Source organism: Scomber japonicus, chromosome 1 (assembly GCF_027409825.1).
Source record: "Scomber japonicus isolate fScoJap1 chromosome 1, fScoJap1.pri, whole genome shotgun sequence".
Classification (NCBI taxonomy): domain Eukaryota; kingdom Metazoa; phylum Chordata; class Actinopteri; order Scombriformes; family Scombridae; genus Scomber; species Scomber japonicus.
Genome location: NC_070578.1, coordinates 28,268,060 through 28,286,182, shown reverse-complemented (window position 1 = coordinate 28,286,182; position 18,123 = coordinate 28,268,060). Strand labels below are relative to the sequence as shown.

General features: G+C 39.5%; 1 protein-coding gene across 1 annotated transcript; it reads left to right on the top strand.

The window, feature by feature from the left end:
* Positions 1–7,550: 7,550 nt before the first annotated feature.
* Positions 7,551–16,127, top strand: itgb6 (integrin, beta 6). Its single transcript, XM_053343209.1, has 12 exons — positions 7,551–7,778; positions 7,908–8,073; positions 8,239–8,400; positions 8,543–8,638; positions 8,883–8,972; positions 10,204–10,338; positions 12,132–12,549; positions 12,629–12,851; positions 13,323–13,417; positions 15,237–15,356; positions 15,434–15,600; positions 15,994–16,127. Exons 1-12 carry the CDS (start codon positions 7,600–7,602, stop codon positions 16,090–16,092), a joined length of 1,950 nt encoding a protein of 649 aa, XP_053199184.1. The 5' UTR covers positions 7,551–7,599; the 3' UTR covers positions 16,093–16,127.
* Positions 16,128–18,123: the final 1,996 nt, after the last annotated feature.

The following is an 18,123-nucleotide window of genomic DNA, read 5'->3' as shown; positions in this document are numbered from 1 at the left end:
GCTTCATGTTTTTAACAGGCTAAGTTCTTTAGAAACAGCTGGGCTCATATTAATGCAACAAATATGTCTCAAACAAAAGTAAATAGTGCATTTTTGGGGACTATTTATACACATTTGGTGCTCTGGTTAGCAGTTGCAGCAGCAGTGTGGTGTATTTTGGATGGACTCAAAATAACAGTGGCTGTATTCATGGTTATGAAAGAAAATGTCACCCTGTGCAACAGTGTGACTCCACAGGCAATACGTGTTAGTGGGATCAATTCATTCATTGTTGGTTTTGGTCTTTTCGCAGATTTTTGGTATTTTATTTGGGTTGAAGGTCAAGATATATCTTGACTCCCTAGTGTGGGTCAAGCTCCAAAAGTGTTGGATACAATGTCCATAATGTAACTAAATAGCATATTTCCTCACAAACATAGCACATATTTTCCATGTTAATTGTGTCGAATCCAAAAGGAAGATAACTCTGATTGTTATTTTTTCAGACTTTGTAATGTCCCTGCTACTACCAAAGAAAGGAATATTTTATTCTACATGTGACATGCTACATGATCTTCATGTGTAAAAAAAAAAAATCTGTGGATTACCCCTTTTAAGATTTTAAAAGAAGAGAAAGAACACAAACCACATTTTACAAATTTAGGCTCAAATCGGAACCAGCTAATCTTGCTTGAAATACCTGACACAAACAACCTCAAATACTCTCTTTAGAAAATAAAGATCAAGGAGAACCCTTTAAAAACATCCATTGCAAATCCTCTGTGATAATTGAGCTTTACCCATTGTCTGGCAGCAGAGGGTGCTGTGAGCTGCCCCTTAAATATGGAACCAATGTTCATTTTCAAGCTTTCAATAACTTCCTCTATGACTATGCCTGATCTTATGTATTTAATTTATGACAGATCAGATGTGCAACAAGTGCAACATGTGTGAGCTCATGTCCCAGTCCTTTCCTGCACTATTTCAGGCACACAGCCTTTGTAGATTCACTCTTATACCGGATCTCCCTTCTTAAGCTCAGACTTAGCGCAGCTGATCCCAGAGACATAAAGGCACCATGCCCCATCTCTTACCAGTCAAAGGGATAAAAACTGCTGGGGTACAAGATTAGCCATCACACCTTCTGTCGTCACCCCCCACCAACACACACCACTCAACCTCAACTCCAGGAATATACATGCATGTTCCATACACCCAATGCACACGCAGACGTCAATCAAATGCCTAAGAGCATCAACCCTTTGATCATGAGGAACATACCAAGTAGAGTCTCTCCCTGTCTCTCTTTCCTCTACTCTCCTCTACTCTCCTCCTCTCTTCTCTGTCTCTCTTTTAATTCTCCACAGCTGAGGGGACACATGGCACTGATCCCTTGAGAAAGCCCAAGGTCAGACGCGGGGCACAGACATCAAGAAGGGAGGCCTGCTTCAGGATCCAATATCATTCATTTAGTGTGATACACGTTAGCAATTCAACACGTGGGACGCTTCCTAGAGACACAAACTGCAGGGTTATCTTAATTCTATATTTTCAAAAGTGTCTCAGGATGTGATAAAAGAAAGATCACCAAAACGGTCAAATTGATTTTAAACTTTCATTTTATTATATTTATACTCCTGCTTTTTACATTTTTAAGCCGGGGCCATGTTTTGTTACCACACTGCCTGATTAAATACAACATGACCTGAATAACAGTTCTGACGTGAACTTGGTCTGACAAAGAATCACAGTGGACTGAAACATTGTTTTTTGATTTGTTTGATAAAGCTGCATATAACATTTTGAAGTGCAGGCACATGTTCTGCCTTCATCCAGCCTTGCAACATATCAGCGTCTTTACTGTAACCACTTGTACCTCTGAATCTCTGCAAAAGGCCTTGTTTGTTTGTCCTGGACTGTTGATTGCAACTTTGTCATCTAGATTCATTTCTGTTCAGTTTCCAGCAGGAGCAAAGAAAGCAACAAGTTGAGTACAAAAACTGCTGCTTGACTTTATCATTGCTCACGAAGACACAGCTAAAATAATTCTAGTTAAAGCAATATCTAAACAATTCTATAAAAGTTCTTTATATCACACCATAATGTAGTTATATGTAGATATACGGTCAATTTAAGTATTTATTAATATACAAATGCTTCTCCAGTGAAGACAGTTTTTATGAGTACAACTATCTTTTTACTATAATGTCATTCATTATCCGTTTATACACCAGCCTCCAATTATAGATGCCCATAGGAGGAGTTATAGTTGTTCATAAATACGCACTTATATCTTCTATTAACTACATCTAGTGTGTTATTATTAAGTGTTTATATTCTGCTTACAATAGCTAAATATGGGGACTTAAAATAAAGTTTCAAGAGTTTAAAGTATACCTGTAACATTGAACCTGTAAAATATTATGCTGACTGTAACCATTTAAAATATGAACACATAGGCTACTACCAACTAACATTGCTCCAGTTTAGATTTTAAGGATTTACCTTCAAGGAAAAGAGACTCAAAGCAAACTGGAATTAAATATTTAGCTGATAATGCCACACAGTCGTTGTAGGAAACTCATTGTAATTGCTGACTTTACAAATCTGAATACAACAGCAGCACATGTACAGCCACTGATATTAGAAAGTATTTTAAGAAAACAATACAAAAAAAGCCTGTCAGTTCTAGTGTCTAGTTATTTCACCAGTTTACTTTACAGCTCCCTGTGCTCAATCACTTTGACATACTGCACATAGCAGTCCATAAACAGTCAATAAACAAACTATAGATATCCACTTCTCCTGACATGTCTTCTGACCATTCTGCACTTGAAATAAGTGTCATTTCATCACCTACCAGAAAAAATCAGGTATCTGCAAACATGGATGTTGTTTTATGGAAAATTCTCCTACGTCTTAAAATCACACTGGGTTACCTGAAAAGCGTTGCAAAGCTGAAAACAAGGCTGTTATTCATAGCTAGTGAAAAGTTAACATTTTGGAGATTAATACTATTTCTCTCAACACTTGTCGCATGTCTGTCCATCCATGAAGTGTGAACTCTCCTCTGTTGCTCTTCCTGTTGTTGTTTAAGGATAGAGGGATACCATTTGTTCTGATTGTAAATACCTCCCAGACAAACATTGAGATTTTGGATAATATCATCTTTAACATTCAATTATTTTATAATGTAGACCTGACCTCTATAATTAAATTCCTTTCACATGCATGAAAGTGTGCACCTGCATTCCAGCCATACCATTATATGAAGGAGGCTGCACTGGCACTCCTTTTCTTGACTTCCTCCTCCTCCTCACTGCAGGAAGTAATTGAACTTGAGCAAATATGTGCACATTTACACATACACACACACACATGCACGCACGCACGCACGCATGCACGCACACACGCACACACGCACACACAAACACATAGTGCTGCAGTTCACACCAGCTTTAGCCTCTAGAGTGCAACACTTCCACATCAGTCAGAGGCTAGCTAGCTCCTGTGGAAGTCTCACAGCTAGCAGTTGTTACTGTCACTCATTATCATCACAGGCTCCCCCTACACACACACACACACACACACATACACACGCACACGCACACACACACACACACACAGGCAAGTTGGAGCTTGTACAAACACCCACACATGACCCCAGTATGCATGCACACACACTCAGACACACACACACATGCACACAAGCACACATGAGCCAAGGAGCATGGGCAGCAGGGTCACCCTTGCGCTATGCTTCATAAAGGGCGCCGTTACAATAGGTTTACTGTTACTCTGACGACTCCCGGGATACAATAGGACTGAATGTACTGCCCTGATACTCTGCTACTTTCTCCACTTTTCACTTGATGACAAGGAAGACAGACTGAGACGGGACAGCATGTTATCAGAGGACGCCCCTGAAGGTGAGTTGACTCATTGCAGGGTTTAAGTATACCTACTGTGGGGGAGATATGTGAGAGAATATATAATGGATTGTTGAATTTTGATGAGAATGACATTCTTTAAAAATCATATCATGATTCTCATACAGAAAACTTTAATTTCCCTAAAGCCTTATTGAAAGGCAACTGGTTTTAAATTTAGAATAGAGCCAGGGTGAATCCTGAGCAGAGATGGTTCAACCTTACTAGACCTTCAACATCTGGCACACATGACGTGAACATAAAATCCCCTAAAAAAATTAGAAGTTATAAACATTTGGTGATTGCGTCATGCTGAGATATCACAGGAGAGGAGGAGGAGAGGAAGGGAGATGAGAAGAGAGGAGAGAAAAGAGGAGAGCAGAGCAAGGGAGATCACAGGTAGACTGGCAAAAATAAATAAATCAAAGACTCCCAAACACCGAAGGAAATGCCAATTTCACAGACTGATACTTGAAGAAGGCCACTTGGTTAGGTGGATCAAAATACAGAGAGCTGAGGAGAGAGGGCTGTCATTGAAAGTAGAAAGGAGGAGAAGAACAGAGGGGTTAGAAGGATTAAAACATAGGAGACGAGGGGGTTTGGTTTGGGGTGACAGATGGAACTCACCCAGATCCAGAGGGGTGTGGTGCTGAATTGTGAGATTCCACTGAGCTGGGACAAGCAGGCATATTTGCACTGCAGCTGTCAATGGTTCAACATCTATGCAGCTTCACCCTCCACCCCCGTGTTATCCTCACACACACACACACACACTCACGGTCATATTTCATATCTTACTATGGGCCGGCATAGTTGTTTTTACCTCGAGGTTAATCGTCAAACTGAAAGGCTTCTCATGAAGCAATGGGAATGATTCATGTTCAGGTTATGTTGTTAAAGATTAACAAATCTCCTGTCATAGTGTCTGGGTGATAGTGTTATAGAGGCTGTATTTGCTTATGGTGTGGCCTGTGCCTGTCTTTATTAACCTCAGTCAGCCATACTTCAGTGATTAAGTGATTGTATCAGAGTCATTCAAGAATTTAACATTAATACCATAATGTTGTAAGATTATAAACAATCCTCTTCAAACTTGACAAACAGTATTTCTGCAGTCACAAGGTGCTTCAATAAAATACTATTGAATACAACAAGATTTAATTGAATGAAAAAACACAGAGAAATTAAATGAGAAAAAACTTATGTAATAAATTATAATAATGCCACACAGGAGGGGTTCACTGCTTGTACTACCAATACACATTATGTAATTGTATATATATTTAGAGTTAGAGTATGATCCCATGTTTGCTTTGGCTTCTTGTTAAAGATAATTATTTATGTTTTTTTTATTCTGTTTGTGTCTTTTTAAGTGTCCTTAAACTTTTGGAATTAATGTGACTTGACTGCTGTAACAAATATGTATCTACTATATTGTAGCACTCACTAGCACAGTGTTACACTGCTTTATGTGAGGAAAAATACCAGAACCAGAAAATACTCTATTACATGCCCTTCATTCAGTCAAGTAACACTTAAGTAAAAGTACATGTGTATTCATAATAAAATGTTAAGAATGATCAAAGTAAAAAATACTGTTAGTGTATTTGATTATAATTATTATTAGTATTGTATACTTTATTGTTGGTAGTGATGCAACACTTAATACATAGAACTTTATTGTTGTAGCTGGAGCTCGTTCGAACTACTTTAGATAAAGTTTAGTCCATCCTGGGGGTCAGGCCCTCTCCTAAGAGTAATAATAAAATGAATCTGGGTGGTCAAAGCATGATTAATGGGGCTGGAAAGAAGGAAAAACAAACATTGGCTACACAAATTTGTAATCATTTTTTTTTTAAAAAGACTTTCCTCTGATCTTTGCTGGTGTTGTATAATATTGGAGTGTTTAACCTCATTGGGGAATTGAACAGTTTGAATGAAATCATCCTGAGAAATTTAGAGTGGAAAAGTCTCTTTGGTGGAACTACTAACAACTCATAGACATCTGAATCTGAGCTGGACACTGCTCTTTTGTGAGGAGTAATAAGCCAAAGAGATTGGGAAATACTGATAATGCATTGTACACTGTAAACTATATGTTCTTTGTGTAAAACCCCCAATCGTTACTAGTAGCGAAACGTAGTGGAATAAAAAAGTACAATAGTTCAAGCTCAAGTACAGTATAGCTAGAGTGAATAGTATACTCACAGTAAGCCTATTAGTAGGTCGGGCTCTGTTTCCTCCCTGTGTGAAGTTTTTCTTTAATTGTCAATCAGTTCTGAATATGACTAAATATGTAATAGTCTAATAAATCTGATTAATTATTAGTTGCCACTTGCCAGCATGTCTTTATGGATTGTATTTCTCCACGCTCCCGCCTCGCTCTCTCACCTGGACGGAAGTGAACATAAAAGGAAACGCAGGTGAGGCATCCACTCACCTCCTTCCCCCTCTCTCCTCCTCCTATTCTCGTATCCAGGTAGGACGGGACGGCAGTGGCGCTTTATAGTCTACCTTCTGTTAAGGAGTGGAGGCATGACGCTGGACGTGTTTCACTTCTGTAAATATGAGCCAGACAACATGAAATATTCTTTTTCTGTTTCCTCATAACCAGTAACCTCACGGACTAATGGGGCTTATATTGCTGAGCCTGATTCTCCGGTATTGGATCCACACCGTGGAAGGTAAGCAAGGAAAAAAAATCAAGGGCGTTTATGCAAACAGTGAGTAACAGTGTTTTCATGAACAGCATAATGCCTGAGTATTTATTTTGATTAATATGCTTCATAGTAAAAAGATTTTGTGTTTAAGTATTTTTATTTTCCACGTGAGTAAATCTATCATAACCTAAATTAAACACAGAAAATATGATTTGATTAGGTCTAAAACCTTATGGCACATTTTAAAAATATAGATCTACTTCCTGGACAGGTTTTAAATTGTTGCAGGAAACTCTGGTCAGTGTTAACATGCTCTCTGTGTCTCCTACTGTGTTTCTGCAGGATCTTGTTCAACTGGCATCGCTGTGACTTGTGATGAGTGCCTACAGCTCAGTCCTCACTGTGCCTGGTGCACACAGGAGGTAGGCAGCCAGTGTTGCTGGTGTAAAACAACCAGCATGTAAGCAGATGACCGTAATGCATTCAAAAATATAATTGTTTGCTCACAGATCAACACGATGACATTGCATGTTCAGGAGACTGCACCTTCAGATGATAATAAAACTTGTATATTTATGGTATGCTGTAAAACAATCTTCACAGCCCAACATGTTGATGTGTTGTGAGGATCATGAACTGCACAACATGTGACTTTTTTTCACCCTTCATCATTCAGAATTTCACAGACTGGTTTTCAGTCAGAGAACGATGTGACACACTGGAAAGCTTACTAGAAAAGGGATGTGACAATGGCCAGCTGGAGTTCCCTGTTTCCAGAGGCCAAATCCTCCAGGATCACCCACTTGGGAGGAAGGCAAGCAACTTTAACAGCACTCAGATCTCCCCACAGAAAATGGAACTCAAGCTGCGACCTGGTACGCAAACCCAAGCATTTTAATTTGATTACTTGTTGTACCTCATTGTCAGACAGAATTAAGGTTTTAATTTTATCTTTGGGGGCAGGCAGTCAGGTGACTTTCCAGGTCAAAATTCAACATACCGAAGACTATCCTGTGGACATCTATTACCTGATGGACCTGTCAGCATCCATGATTGATGATCTGGAGATGATCAAGGGCCTGGGTTCCTCTCTGTCTAAAGAGATGGCCAAACTGACCAGTAAATTTCGCATGGGCTTCGGCTCTTTTGTGGAGAAACCTGTCCTGCCCTTTATCAAGATCACAGAGGATGAACTCGCCAACCCCTGCAGGTATACAGTAAATATTAAAAACCTGACCAGTAACATTTATAATGTTTGGTTGAGGTCTGACATTTAGTTTCTGAACTGAATCTCAATCCTGAACTTTTTTGTTTGTTTTTGTCTTCTGCTGTGTTACAGTAGTGTAGGCTCGACCTGTCTGCCAGCGTTTGGCTATAAACATGTCTTGTCTCTGACGAGCAGCACTGACAAGTTCAACGAGATAATCGCAAAGCAGCGTGTGTCTGCAAACATTGACGTGCCAGAGTGTGGCTTCGATGCCGTCATGCAGGCGGCCGTTTGTGGGGTAAGAGTTTGTTTTCTTAAAGTTTGTAAAATATGCTCATCTTCATGTAAATCTGTGATTTTGTGTTGTTTTGGAACATGAAGGAACTTTGCATTTCAAGGGTTAAGGGTGATTTCAAGTGAGCAAGATAAGCCACTTTTCTGATAGGACAATGTCTCCTGATAGGACAAGATAGGCTGGAGGAATGATTCGATGCGTCTGCTGGTGTTTGTCAGTGATGCTGACTCACACTTTGGGATGGACAGTAAAATGGCTGGCATTGTGATTCCCAACGATGGACAGTGTCACCTGGACATCAACAACGAATACTCTATGTCCACAGTGCAGGTCGGCCATGAAACTTCATTCATTATTGCTCTTTTTTTTCATTTTCTTTATTTAACCCTTAAGTTTCATGACTGTCATTTGTCATTTGAGGGTCAGCTGTGTTTATCAGTGCATCATCACTGACATTTCTTCTTTTTTTCAGGAGTATCCAACTCTTGGCCAGCTGATGGATAAGGTTGTGGAGAACAATATTTTACTGATATTTGCTGTGACAGAACAGCAGAAACTCAACTATAAGGTGAGAGCTCCCCCTTGTAAAAGTATTAAGAGTTAAGTCCAAACTAGAGAAGTTTTAGTGTGGGCACAATGTTTACCTAGGTTAGCATATTTATTCATGAGCTACATTCTCATTGAACCTGTTAGAACTAGCCCTCTTTTCTTCCCCCCTCATTTGCAGTACTTATCTTTGCTTTAAGGACTGAGCCAAGTCTGCCCACATTTGTAACAGTGACTTTGCTGTTTATTTCTTTTTTTCCCTGCAGAACTATGCAAATCTTATACCTGGCGCCACAGTTGGAGTCCTGGCATCAGATTCACGGAACATCTTGGAACTGATTGTGACAGCGTACAAAGTAAATAGACAGTTTTGGTGATTTGAGTGTGCGTGCAGACACTAACAGAAGACAAGCACCTGCCATATCATGATAACAATAACACTTTCTTACATTTCATTCAATCAGGTTATGCAACATTAAAAATGTTTTGGGCTTGACTCAGAGTTCAGCAGTTCAACTAAACACAAACAGTGTGCATTAATTAACCCTCTGTACATCATATTTTTTACACCATAGGCAGTATATCCCTACCTTATCCTATCTTTCTTATTCTTTGCTTTTCCTCTTTCATTCCTTCTTCCATGACTTTTTTCCCTCTAACTCCCGGTGCTTTGCATCAGCATGTTTGACAGCAAGTTTCTGCTTGTCGCAGCTGTTTGATCTCCTGCCCCTCTGACTCTCTCTCTCTCTCTCTCTCTCTCTCTCTCTCTCTCTCTCTGTCTATCTTCCTCTGTGTGTCTTGCTCTTGCACTCAGTGTCCTTGTCTAAATCCCCCCTGGTGGCTCTAACTGGTGCGAGTCCGCAGTCCTCTAATTACTTCATTCGTTACATCATTTACTCCCACTTTTAGCTTCTGCCACGTTAAATGCACTGAAGAGGAATCCCTGTTATCACAATGATTGCAGCAGACAAACAGAGGGATATATAGCGATAGAAGACACTTGATTAGTATTTAGACTTCACTGCAATTTTGAATCAATGTTTGCTATTTCGTGGATGGATATTTTAGCTACCCCACTTTAAATACCTGCAACATATTTACTGAATAACTGAAATCCTTTGAATCTGTTTTACCTTTGCGTACTTCGCCTTAATCCCTCTTCAACCGTGTGTATCCCATAAACTTTCCCTCCCTGCTTTCTCTACCTTAGCAACACATAAAACACAGTGAAATTGCAGGTCTACAGGAAAACACAATTAACCCTCTGTGAGCACCCAGACAGTCCGTCACAGAGGCTCTACTTCAGCTGAGGTTAGCTGTCACTCTGTAGTCAGGCACTTTGTACAACCCAGCACACCTGGGATTATGACTCACCTCAACAGAAAGAACTTGATTGGAGGTTTTAAACAGTCTTTGCACGTTAGAGGTCAGCACAGGGTGAAAGCGTGATTCTACTTTCAGCCCTAGAAATCCTGCTTAATGGTAATAGAAGTTAGTATGTTGATTTCATAATCATGCTTTGTTGATTATGGACAGATGATTGTATTTCCAAACAGTGGTCTGCAATATGTATTTACTGTTTTTCAGGAATTGCGTTCTGAGATTGAACTGGAGGTCCTGGGAGACACAGAGGAGCTCCAGATGTCCTTCACAGCCATTTGCCCAGATGGGACAGTCTTCCCTGACCTAAAACGCTGCTCCAACATCAAACCTGGAGAGACGGTCAGTTTTGTTCTCTGAATTGCCGTGTTTCTCAGTACCTTTTATGCAGGCACATGTAGTCCAAAGTAATAAGAGAGATCAACAGTAAAACAATAGGATACCAAAAATAAAAATATGGAAATGTCAGATTAAAATGTGAATAAACAAAAAATAGAGAGAAACAGTAAAAGATAAAAACAGACATAAAACATTCTGTACAAAAGCCGGAGTAAATTAAGTTATTTTTAATTTTATGTGTAAATATATCAACACTTGTCTGCTTATATGTACTCAGGCAGGATGTTCTGGCCTCAGTCAACACTCTGGCAGCAACATACGGCCTCAGTTACACATGATCTAAGGCCTTATTAGACCAAATAGACTTGAAGGCCTTGAAATTTAGTTCTGAGTCAAAGGTAAGACCAGCAAGTTTTTGTTGCCTAGGGTTTCATTTATTTAAATTTTGTGGCTACTTTTGTTCAGTTTTATTCTCATAGAGCTGTAAAAGAGAATCACTTGGTCCCCTGACACAAAGCTGTACCTTTTCGTCAGTGGTTTAACTGAGTAATTTTGGTGAAGTCTGGCTATATTGTATATTTTTCCTATTGGCAACACATCCCATGGAATGACCAAAACCAAAAATGTTTTGATTAAAAAAAGGCCAAATAAGTTCTTAAAACTGCTGGGCACCATAGTTTTTGGCAAATGATATCTAAAGGGGCTGTTTTCAGTGGCACATTTGGTTCTCCAGCAGTGTTTATAACAACAGAACTACATATGTGGGATTGACTCAAAGTAAACTTCAGTACCTGTTTATCCCAATGAAGGGACATTAGGATAAACACTCTATTCAATTATTAAATTACTACACTGAAGAAGGCATCTATGCTAAATCGTCTGTCTTTGTGCTCAGCCATGATGTTTAATGTAAGGAGATATTTCTGAGACATCTTTCAGAGTGCAAAAGCTTTCCTAAATTCCGATTGTTTCCCTGCTGGAGCACATCTGAAGGGTACCTGGAGTGCAGTTGTTTTGAAAATTATTTGGACTTTAATATTTTTTGAACAACAATGTAAGTCTATGGTACATATACGCTATGAATACAGGCTTTGAATACATAGCCAATACTTGGATTAAATCACCTATTCTTCAGTTTACCTCCATTCATTCAATCAGTCATTCTTTCATTCATTCAAACCTTTAGACAGGCAAGGTCATTAAGAGCAAGCATTCTTTCACAAGGAAGCCCTGATGACAATACAAACATAGAATATAAGAAACAATAAAAACTCTATAGAAAAGCAATACAACACGTACTATGAAAACATATTGATGCAATGAAAAGCAAAATATGCACATAAAAGTTCAAGCTCAATTAAAAATGATGCAACTAAAATAGATTTAAACTGATTAAAAAGGATTAGTTCGTAGAATTTTACTATCTTCTGCAAGTTGTTCCACTTGTGTGGCGCTTAATATTTAAAAGCCAGTTTCCCAGTCTCAGTGCTAACACGTTAAATTTTCAAGGAGCAAATAGTCTTGGGACCCAGTGCAGTGTGAAATTGAACTATAATTAATAAGACATGGAAGGTATCCAGGACATTTGCCAAAGAGAGCGTTGTATATTAATAGGATGCAGTGTTGTTCTCTTCTTACTGCCAACGAATGGCACTTAACTTTCTGATATATGATATATGTGACAGTTATTAACTGTACAGTGGAATGATAGACTGAAGCAAGAGGTTTGAGAATAGAAGCAGGAGAGTCCACACATCAGTAACTAATCAGGTTTTCATCACTTCTCTGCCCCTCAGGTGGTGTTCAATGTGACTGTGGAGCTCAGGGGATGCCTGTCTGGAGTTAGGCACTTCTCCCTCAAACCAGTGGGTTTACAGGACAGTTTGGAGGTTGAACTGGAGTCTCTTTGCTCCTGTGATTGCCAGCAGCTTCCTGAGGCAAACAGCAGCCGCTGCACCGAAGGCCAAGGGGCTTTCCAGTGTGGCGTGTGCGTTTGTCAGCCTGGCTTCTTGGGAGCGGAGTGTGAATGCAACGAGGAAAGTGCTTTGTTGAGTAATTGCCTTGCAAACAATGCGTCCCAGATATGCAGTGGTCAGGGGCAATGCTACTGTGGACAGTGTGTGTGTGATGCATCCAGTTTTGGCCGCATCTATGGACCTTACTGTGAGTGTGACAACTATTCCTGTGTCCGCTTCCGTGGAGAGCTGTGTGGAGGTGAGAAAGCACGTTTGAATTTTAGAAATGAATCATGTTTATGTGTCGATTGTGTTGCTTCAGTTTTTTTGTGTTGTAGGCCACGGAGTGTGTGACTGCGGAGACTGTCACTGCCAAAGTGGCTGGACAGGGGAGTATTGTAACTGCAGTACCAGCACTGAGGCGTGCATGTCAGAGGATGGTGCCCTCTGCAGCGGGCGGGGGAAGTGTGAGTGTGGCCATTGTGTCTGCTCTGTTCCCGGAGCATCTGGGGACAAGTGTGAGAAGTGCCCAACATGTGGAGATGCCTGTAGCTTGGCAAGGTGAGAACACATTTATGCCATCAGAGGTGAATAAAGGTGTAATGTAGAGGTTTTTGTCAGCTTTACCTCTGTAATTGTTGTTTCTTTAACAGAAAGATATAAGATGTTGCTCCTTGCGCCACATGATCTGTCTGTTCTTTTTAGCACAGGCATATCAGGTTCTAGTCCTCTTGTTCACATGTGTCTACACCTTCTGGGTGACATCAAAAGACAACTAATGTCCCCAACACAGCACTAAGAGATTTCCTTTCTCCATTGTAAAGCAGCTGTCAGGGTTAGTGTCATTTGATAGCACTGTTATAGGGAAACGGGTGATAGAGAGTGAGTGAAGCCTTGGGAAAACTCTGATAAGTGGACAACTCTGTGATTCCTCTGTACTTTCTGTGTGAGTGTTTGAAACCTCATTAGACCTTACTCTACCACCCTCAGGGTAAAACTGAGCTTTTGTTTTTCCACTTGTTTTAACACCAGGACTTGTGTAGAGTGCCACCTCCAAGAAGAGGATGATGCAGAGCTGTGTGATCAAAGATGCAGCATCCCTAAAATCTACATCAACACAACAGCAGGTAAATGACTCCCCCAGTCTGAAAACCTCCCACACTGCTTAAAATACTAAAATGTTTCTGCTTTTCTGCATTTATCTTATTTTCTATGTTAGATGGAGTAGGGCTGGACAGTATGATTGAAATGATCACAAGACTAATACACAATACAGTCATAAGATGATAAATGTGTGCAAAATCACACAAAAAGTAATCGAAGTAATGAAATGTTATGCTTCACATGAGACCAAACTCCTCCTATGTCTAAAACAAACATTTTAATAACATTTTTTGTGAGTTTTTGATTGCAGCTTATTCAGAATCATCAATTTGGAAAACAAATATTTATTGAATTACTGTCCTTCCCTTTCAGATGTACATCCAAACTGGCAATTACGAATTTATGTAATTGCTTGAAATAAAAATTATGTCTAACTAGTAGAATCAGATGCAGGCTTTTGATTTAAGGGCAATGTCTGTGATTTTTAGCGTGTTTTGAATGATATTTTTAGATTTTATACCAGCGGGTCATATCAGTTAAGTGTGAAACTCAGCAAATTCATACATGAAACTTGATTCAGATAGTATCTCAGGGAATATTTTGTTGCCTTCATATTGTATAAAGTTACATTATCATCAGATTCGGTTGAAGGCTGCGATTCAAAAAACACTTGTGGGAATTTCCAAATCTGAAAACTTTGCAATGCAAAAAGAAACAAGACCAAACGCAATCAATCTTTATCACAACATCCATGTTTGCTTATTCCTTGTTATGCACGTTTAATTATTTTGATAACACTTAGTTTCTGAGGAATGCAATGCTTATTGGCAGGCAAACTTGGATTTCAGAGTTTCTTTGGGCAGATTAATGAAGAAGAATTTAAAAAGCAGCATTATTCTGTGACAATACTAGCAACAAAAAAAAGGTTACTAAATCTTTTCTCTGAAGGATCACTAAACATGATCTCAAGTAAGTCTATTCAAATTCATTTTCATATCACACTGGCATGAAATGAAATGGATACCTGGATACCTGAAAAAATCATATAACTTATGATCTGCTTTTGGGGAAACATCAAAAGAAAGTATGTGGTTTGTTTTTAATGGGTGAAAACAAATTCAGAGGCAGGGTGAGCCTTAATTTTATGTCCTTGTGTTCTAAAATCAACATCTTTCGTTGATCGTTATCCTTTATCCCCAAAGAGCTGATGATAGTAAAATTATTTATCTATCTATCTATCTATCAGTCTTCATTAGTACCATCAGTCCTCATACCTGTGCTGTAAATGCTTGTCGTTGCTAGAGTTTTTTCTCCCAGCTTAGTGTTTTTGAACATGGTATCAACATGCTAAGTTTCCCCATGGGTCAGAGATTTGGAGGAATGCTGACCTGCATCGACTCGGGTGTCTCTCTGAAGTCTGCACTCTGTCTCTAACACAACACCATCCATGTCCATTCAGCCAGCACTGGACAATGGGGAACATATTATTTACCTTGTTGTACAGGCAGAGCTATTGTGGTGCATGTGAATAGCTAAAGGACCTCGGCTTCCTTTATAGGGAAGATTATTTTAAAACCGCCATACTTGTGCAAGCTGAGAGGTATATCTGATTATCACTGAAGATTCTCAGGCTTCAGATGTGAAATACAATGGTGTGAGCTGCACACACACATGCACACACACCAGATTGTAGTCTTTGATATGGAAATCACACTGACAGCACAACAGAAGCGTGTATATCCTTTTACATTCTCAATACAATGTTGTGAGGGAAGATGATATACAAAGTTTCTGTGCCCTCGTCCCTTCCTTATAGATATGTATGTTCACATATCCTTTCAGATTATGACGACAAGAGGCCTTCAGTGCAGTGCGCGCTGATGATGGAGAATGAGTGCCGGATCTCATTTAGCGTGGTAGGAAGTGACACAGGGACCACTGCCTATGACCTCCAAATGAATGGTAAGCTAAACTAGAAAACAGAGCAAAAGACAGGGAGTACAACTGTGTGCGTCATCTCATCCACTGTCCTGTCACAGGTTGTCCTGATCCTCCAAACATCCTCATGATTATTCTGGGGGTGTCCCTCTCCGTTGTGTGTATCGGCCTGATTCTGCTGGCTGTGTGGAAGGTGCTGGTGTCGGTTCATGACCGCAAAGAGGTGGCCAAGTTTGAGGCTGAGAGGTCAAAGGCAAAGTGGCAGTCGGTAAGACTCTGAAATTGCTTAGTATAACAAGATGATTATACTTAAAACATAAGCTCTATATTTCTTATTGTCAACAAAGCCCATGAACATACCAAAAGTAACAATGAGGTGATCCTACAGATAGATAGATAGATAGATAGGTAGATAGATAGATAGATAGATAGATAGATACATAGATGACTACCTAGTGATATTATTGTTATAAAGCCTGATGGCTGCAGGTACAAGGATTATTTAGATGTACAGGTATCTAGAGTAGTTGACAATAATAAAATGAGAAAATATTCAAGCTGTTATGTGTTGGTGACAATATTTAATGATACCCTGCTCCATCTTTTTAATTTAAAGTGATGATGATTCAAGTGTTTGTGTTTTTTCTATGTCTCTCTTTAGGGGACCAACCCTCTGTTCAGAAGCTCAACGTCTACATTTAAAAATGTAACTTATAAAAACAGAGATAAAGAAAAGATTATTACAATGAATCACTACTGATGATAAACTGGAGACAATCTGAGTGCACTTAAGTGTGTGTGTGTGTGTGTGTGTGTGTGTGTGTGTGTGTGCGTGCGCGTGTGTGTGTGTGTGTGTGTGTGAGAGAAAGACATACAGATGGACAGATACATTTTTGTACTAAAAATGTTTTCATGGTACGAAACTGAGTTGTCTCAGAGGTGTTAATACACAGTAGACAACACTGTAAACAGAAATACACTATGTGATGAATTTGCTGCTGTAAGAGTGCACTGCTGACAGGTGCCATTGCACACTGAAACACTGTTCTTTCCTATTGCATGATCCTATGAACTTCAGTATCAAATCTCGCTACTGTAACATGCAGCTAGGAAAGGAGGACACTACACTGAGTGGTCTACTACTGAAAAAATGTTGTTTTGTTCTGATGAATGTAAATATATTGGATGGCAGGTTTTTTTTTAAATACTGTATTTGTTTGATGTTTTGTTGCACAGCAAGGCTGAGCCTTGTATGTTGACAACAGAGGTTTTTTAGTGGTACGGCACATAAATAAAGTTGACTTTTGCCTTATTGTGAAGTCTGAATCATTTAAGTATTGGGTGCAGACATGCAGCAATTAGTTGATTCATTGTTTTTAAGCAAAAATGCCAAATGTTCACTGGGTGCAGCTTCTCAACATTGAGAATTTGAACCTTTTATATGGCATATATGATATGATGAAGTTATGTGTTATTATTTTAGTGTACATTATGCTCACATGGTGCATTTTACTGAGTAAAGTTTCATCAAATTATCACATACAGAAAACCAGGGACCAGATAGTTTGTGCTATTTATTGTGATGACAACAGATAACAACAGCAAAATGACTCATGGTCAGTGAAGTAGCAGATCATATTTAAGAATTAAAACACAAACAATGTGAAAACCAGGAGTGGAAATGTCCAGAAATAAGACATACAATTTAATAAAATGTGTTAAATTGCATCACTATCAGTCAGTATTGCACATGAAGCTATATTGCACTGACAGTAAAGTATGTTACACACAAAGTAAGTATGTTACACACAAAATGTGTATGAAAGTATATACAGTATTTTGCCGTTGTAGCAGGTGAAACTGGTTTTAACAATGAAGTTTGGCAGTTCAGTCCAGTGGTTCCCAACATAGGTGTTCGGCCACCTCCAAAGGGTCCCAAAAGAAATCTGTAGGGTTGTGAGATTCATGGGATTGGAAAGAAATTCTGCTACACAAATCTATCCTTTTTTTCACTATTCTCTGATGGTTTATTCATCGTTTGGACTGGCTTACAACACATAAAGGCCCAAAATGGCAAGAGGGTCTGCAGCCAGACCCCTCTCCAAAATGGACACTACTTGTTTGAAAGGGGCCATAACATGCTGTATTTTGCTGTTGTAGCAAGTGAAGCTAGTTTTAAGTATGAAATTTAGTAGTTTAGGGTTAGGGTTAGTCCAGTGGAATTGGAGCCCCAAAACTGACACAGCTTGAATGAAAAAAGGGCCACAAGCCAAATAGGCTAGGTTGGGACTCTGGTTTCATCTTCAACAATGCATTAAACTTTATGAGCTTGTGTACAATCTCTATATGAAAAGTAACAACTACAAGCGATACAAAATACAGTATTTCAATAAAGTAGCATGAAAGGGAAACACCTCTAAACTCTATTTAAAGGCAACTTTCAGCCACTTTTAAATGGATACTGCTCAAGCGTATGTATGCTAATTAGTATCCAACCACTGCTATCTATCTCTATATATTTTGTTTGTTTGTTGAGGGCCCTTTTTGTTCGGTCTACACGGAATACAGATTGATGGCTCTGTCCCAGTGAAAACAGTCCGGACCGGCAGGAATGCGGCTTGCAGACCGGGCAGCAGCAGCAGCTCCTCCGTCAGACGTGACGTCGCTGGTCCCCCGCTGAAAAACCCAACTCACACAAAGTTTTCTATGAGGGAGAAACAGCGAGCCTAAAAATACTTCCTGACCGGAATGTGCGGACATTTGCGCTCCAACGTCGCATCCCGCCGTCGAA

Excerpts from the sequence above, each read along its gene's own strand:
- itgb6 (XM_053343209.1), top strand. The coding sequence starts at position 7,600 with ATGGACCTGTCAGCATCCATGATTGATGATCTGGAGATGATCAAGGGC. Across the intron at positions 12,550-12,628 it reads CCGTGGAGAGCTGTGTGGAG|GCCACGGAGTGTGTGACTGC; the intron begins GTGAGAAAGCAC and ends TTTGTGTTGTAG. Across the intron at positions 15,601-15,993 it reads CAAAGGCAAAGTGGCAGTCG|GGGACCAACCCTCTGTTCAG; the intron begins GTAAGACTCTGA and ends GTCTCTCTTTAG.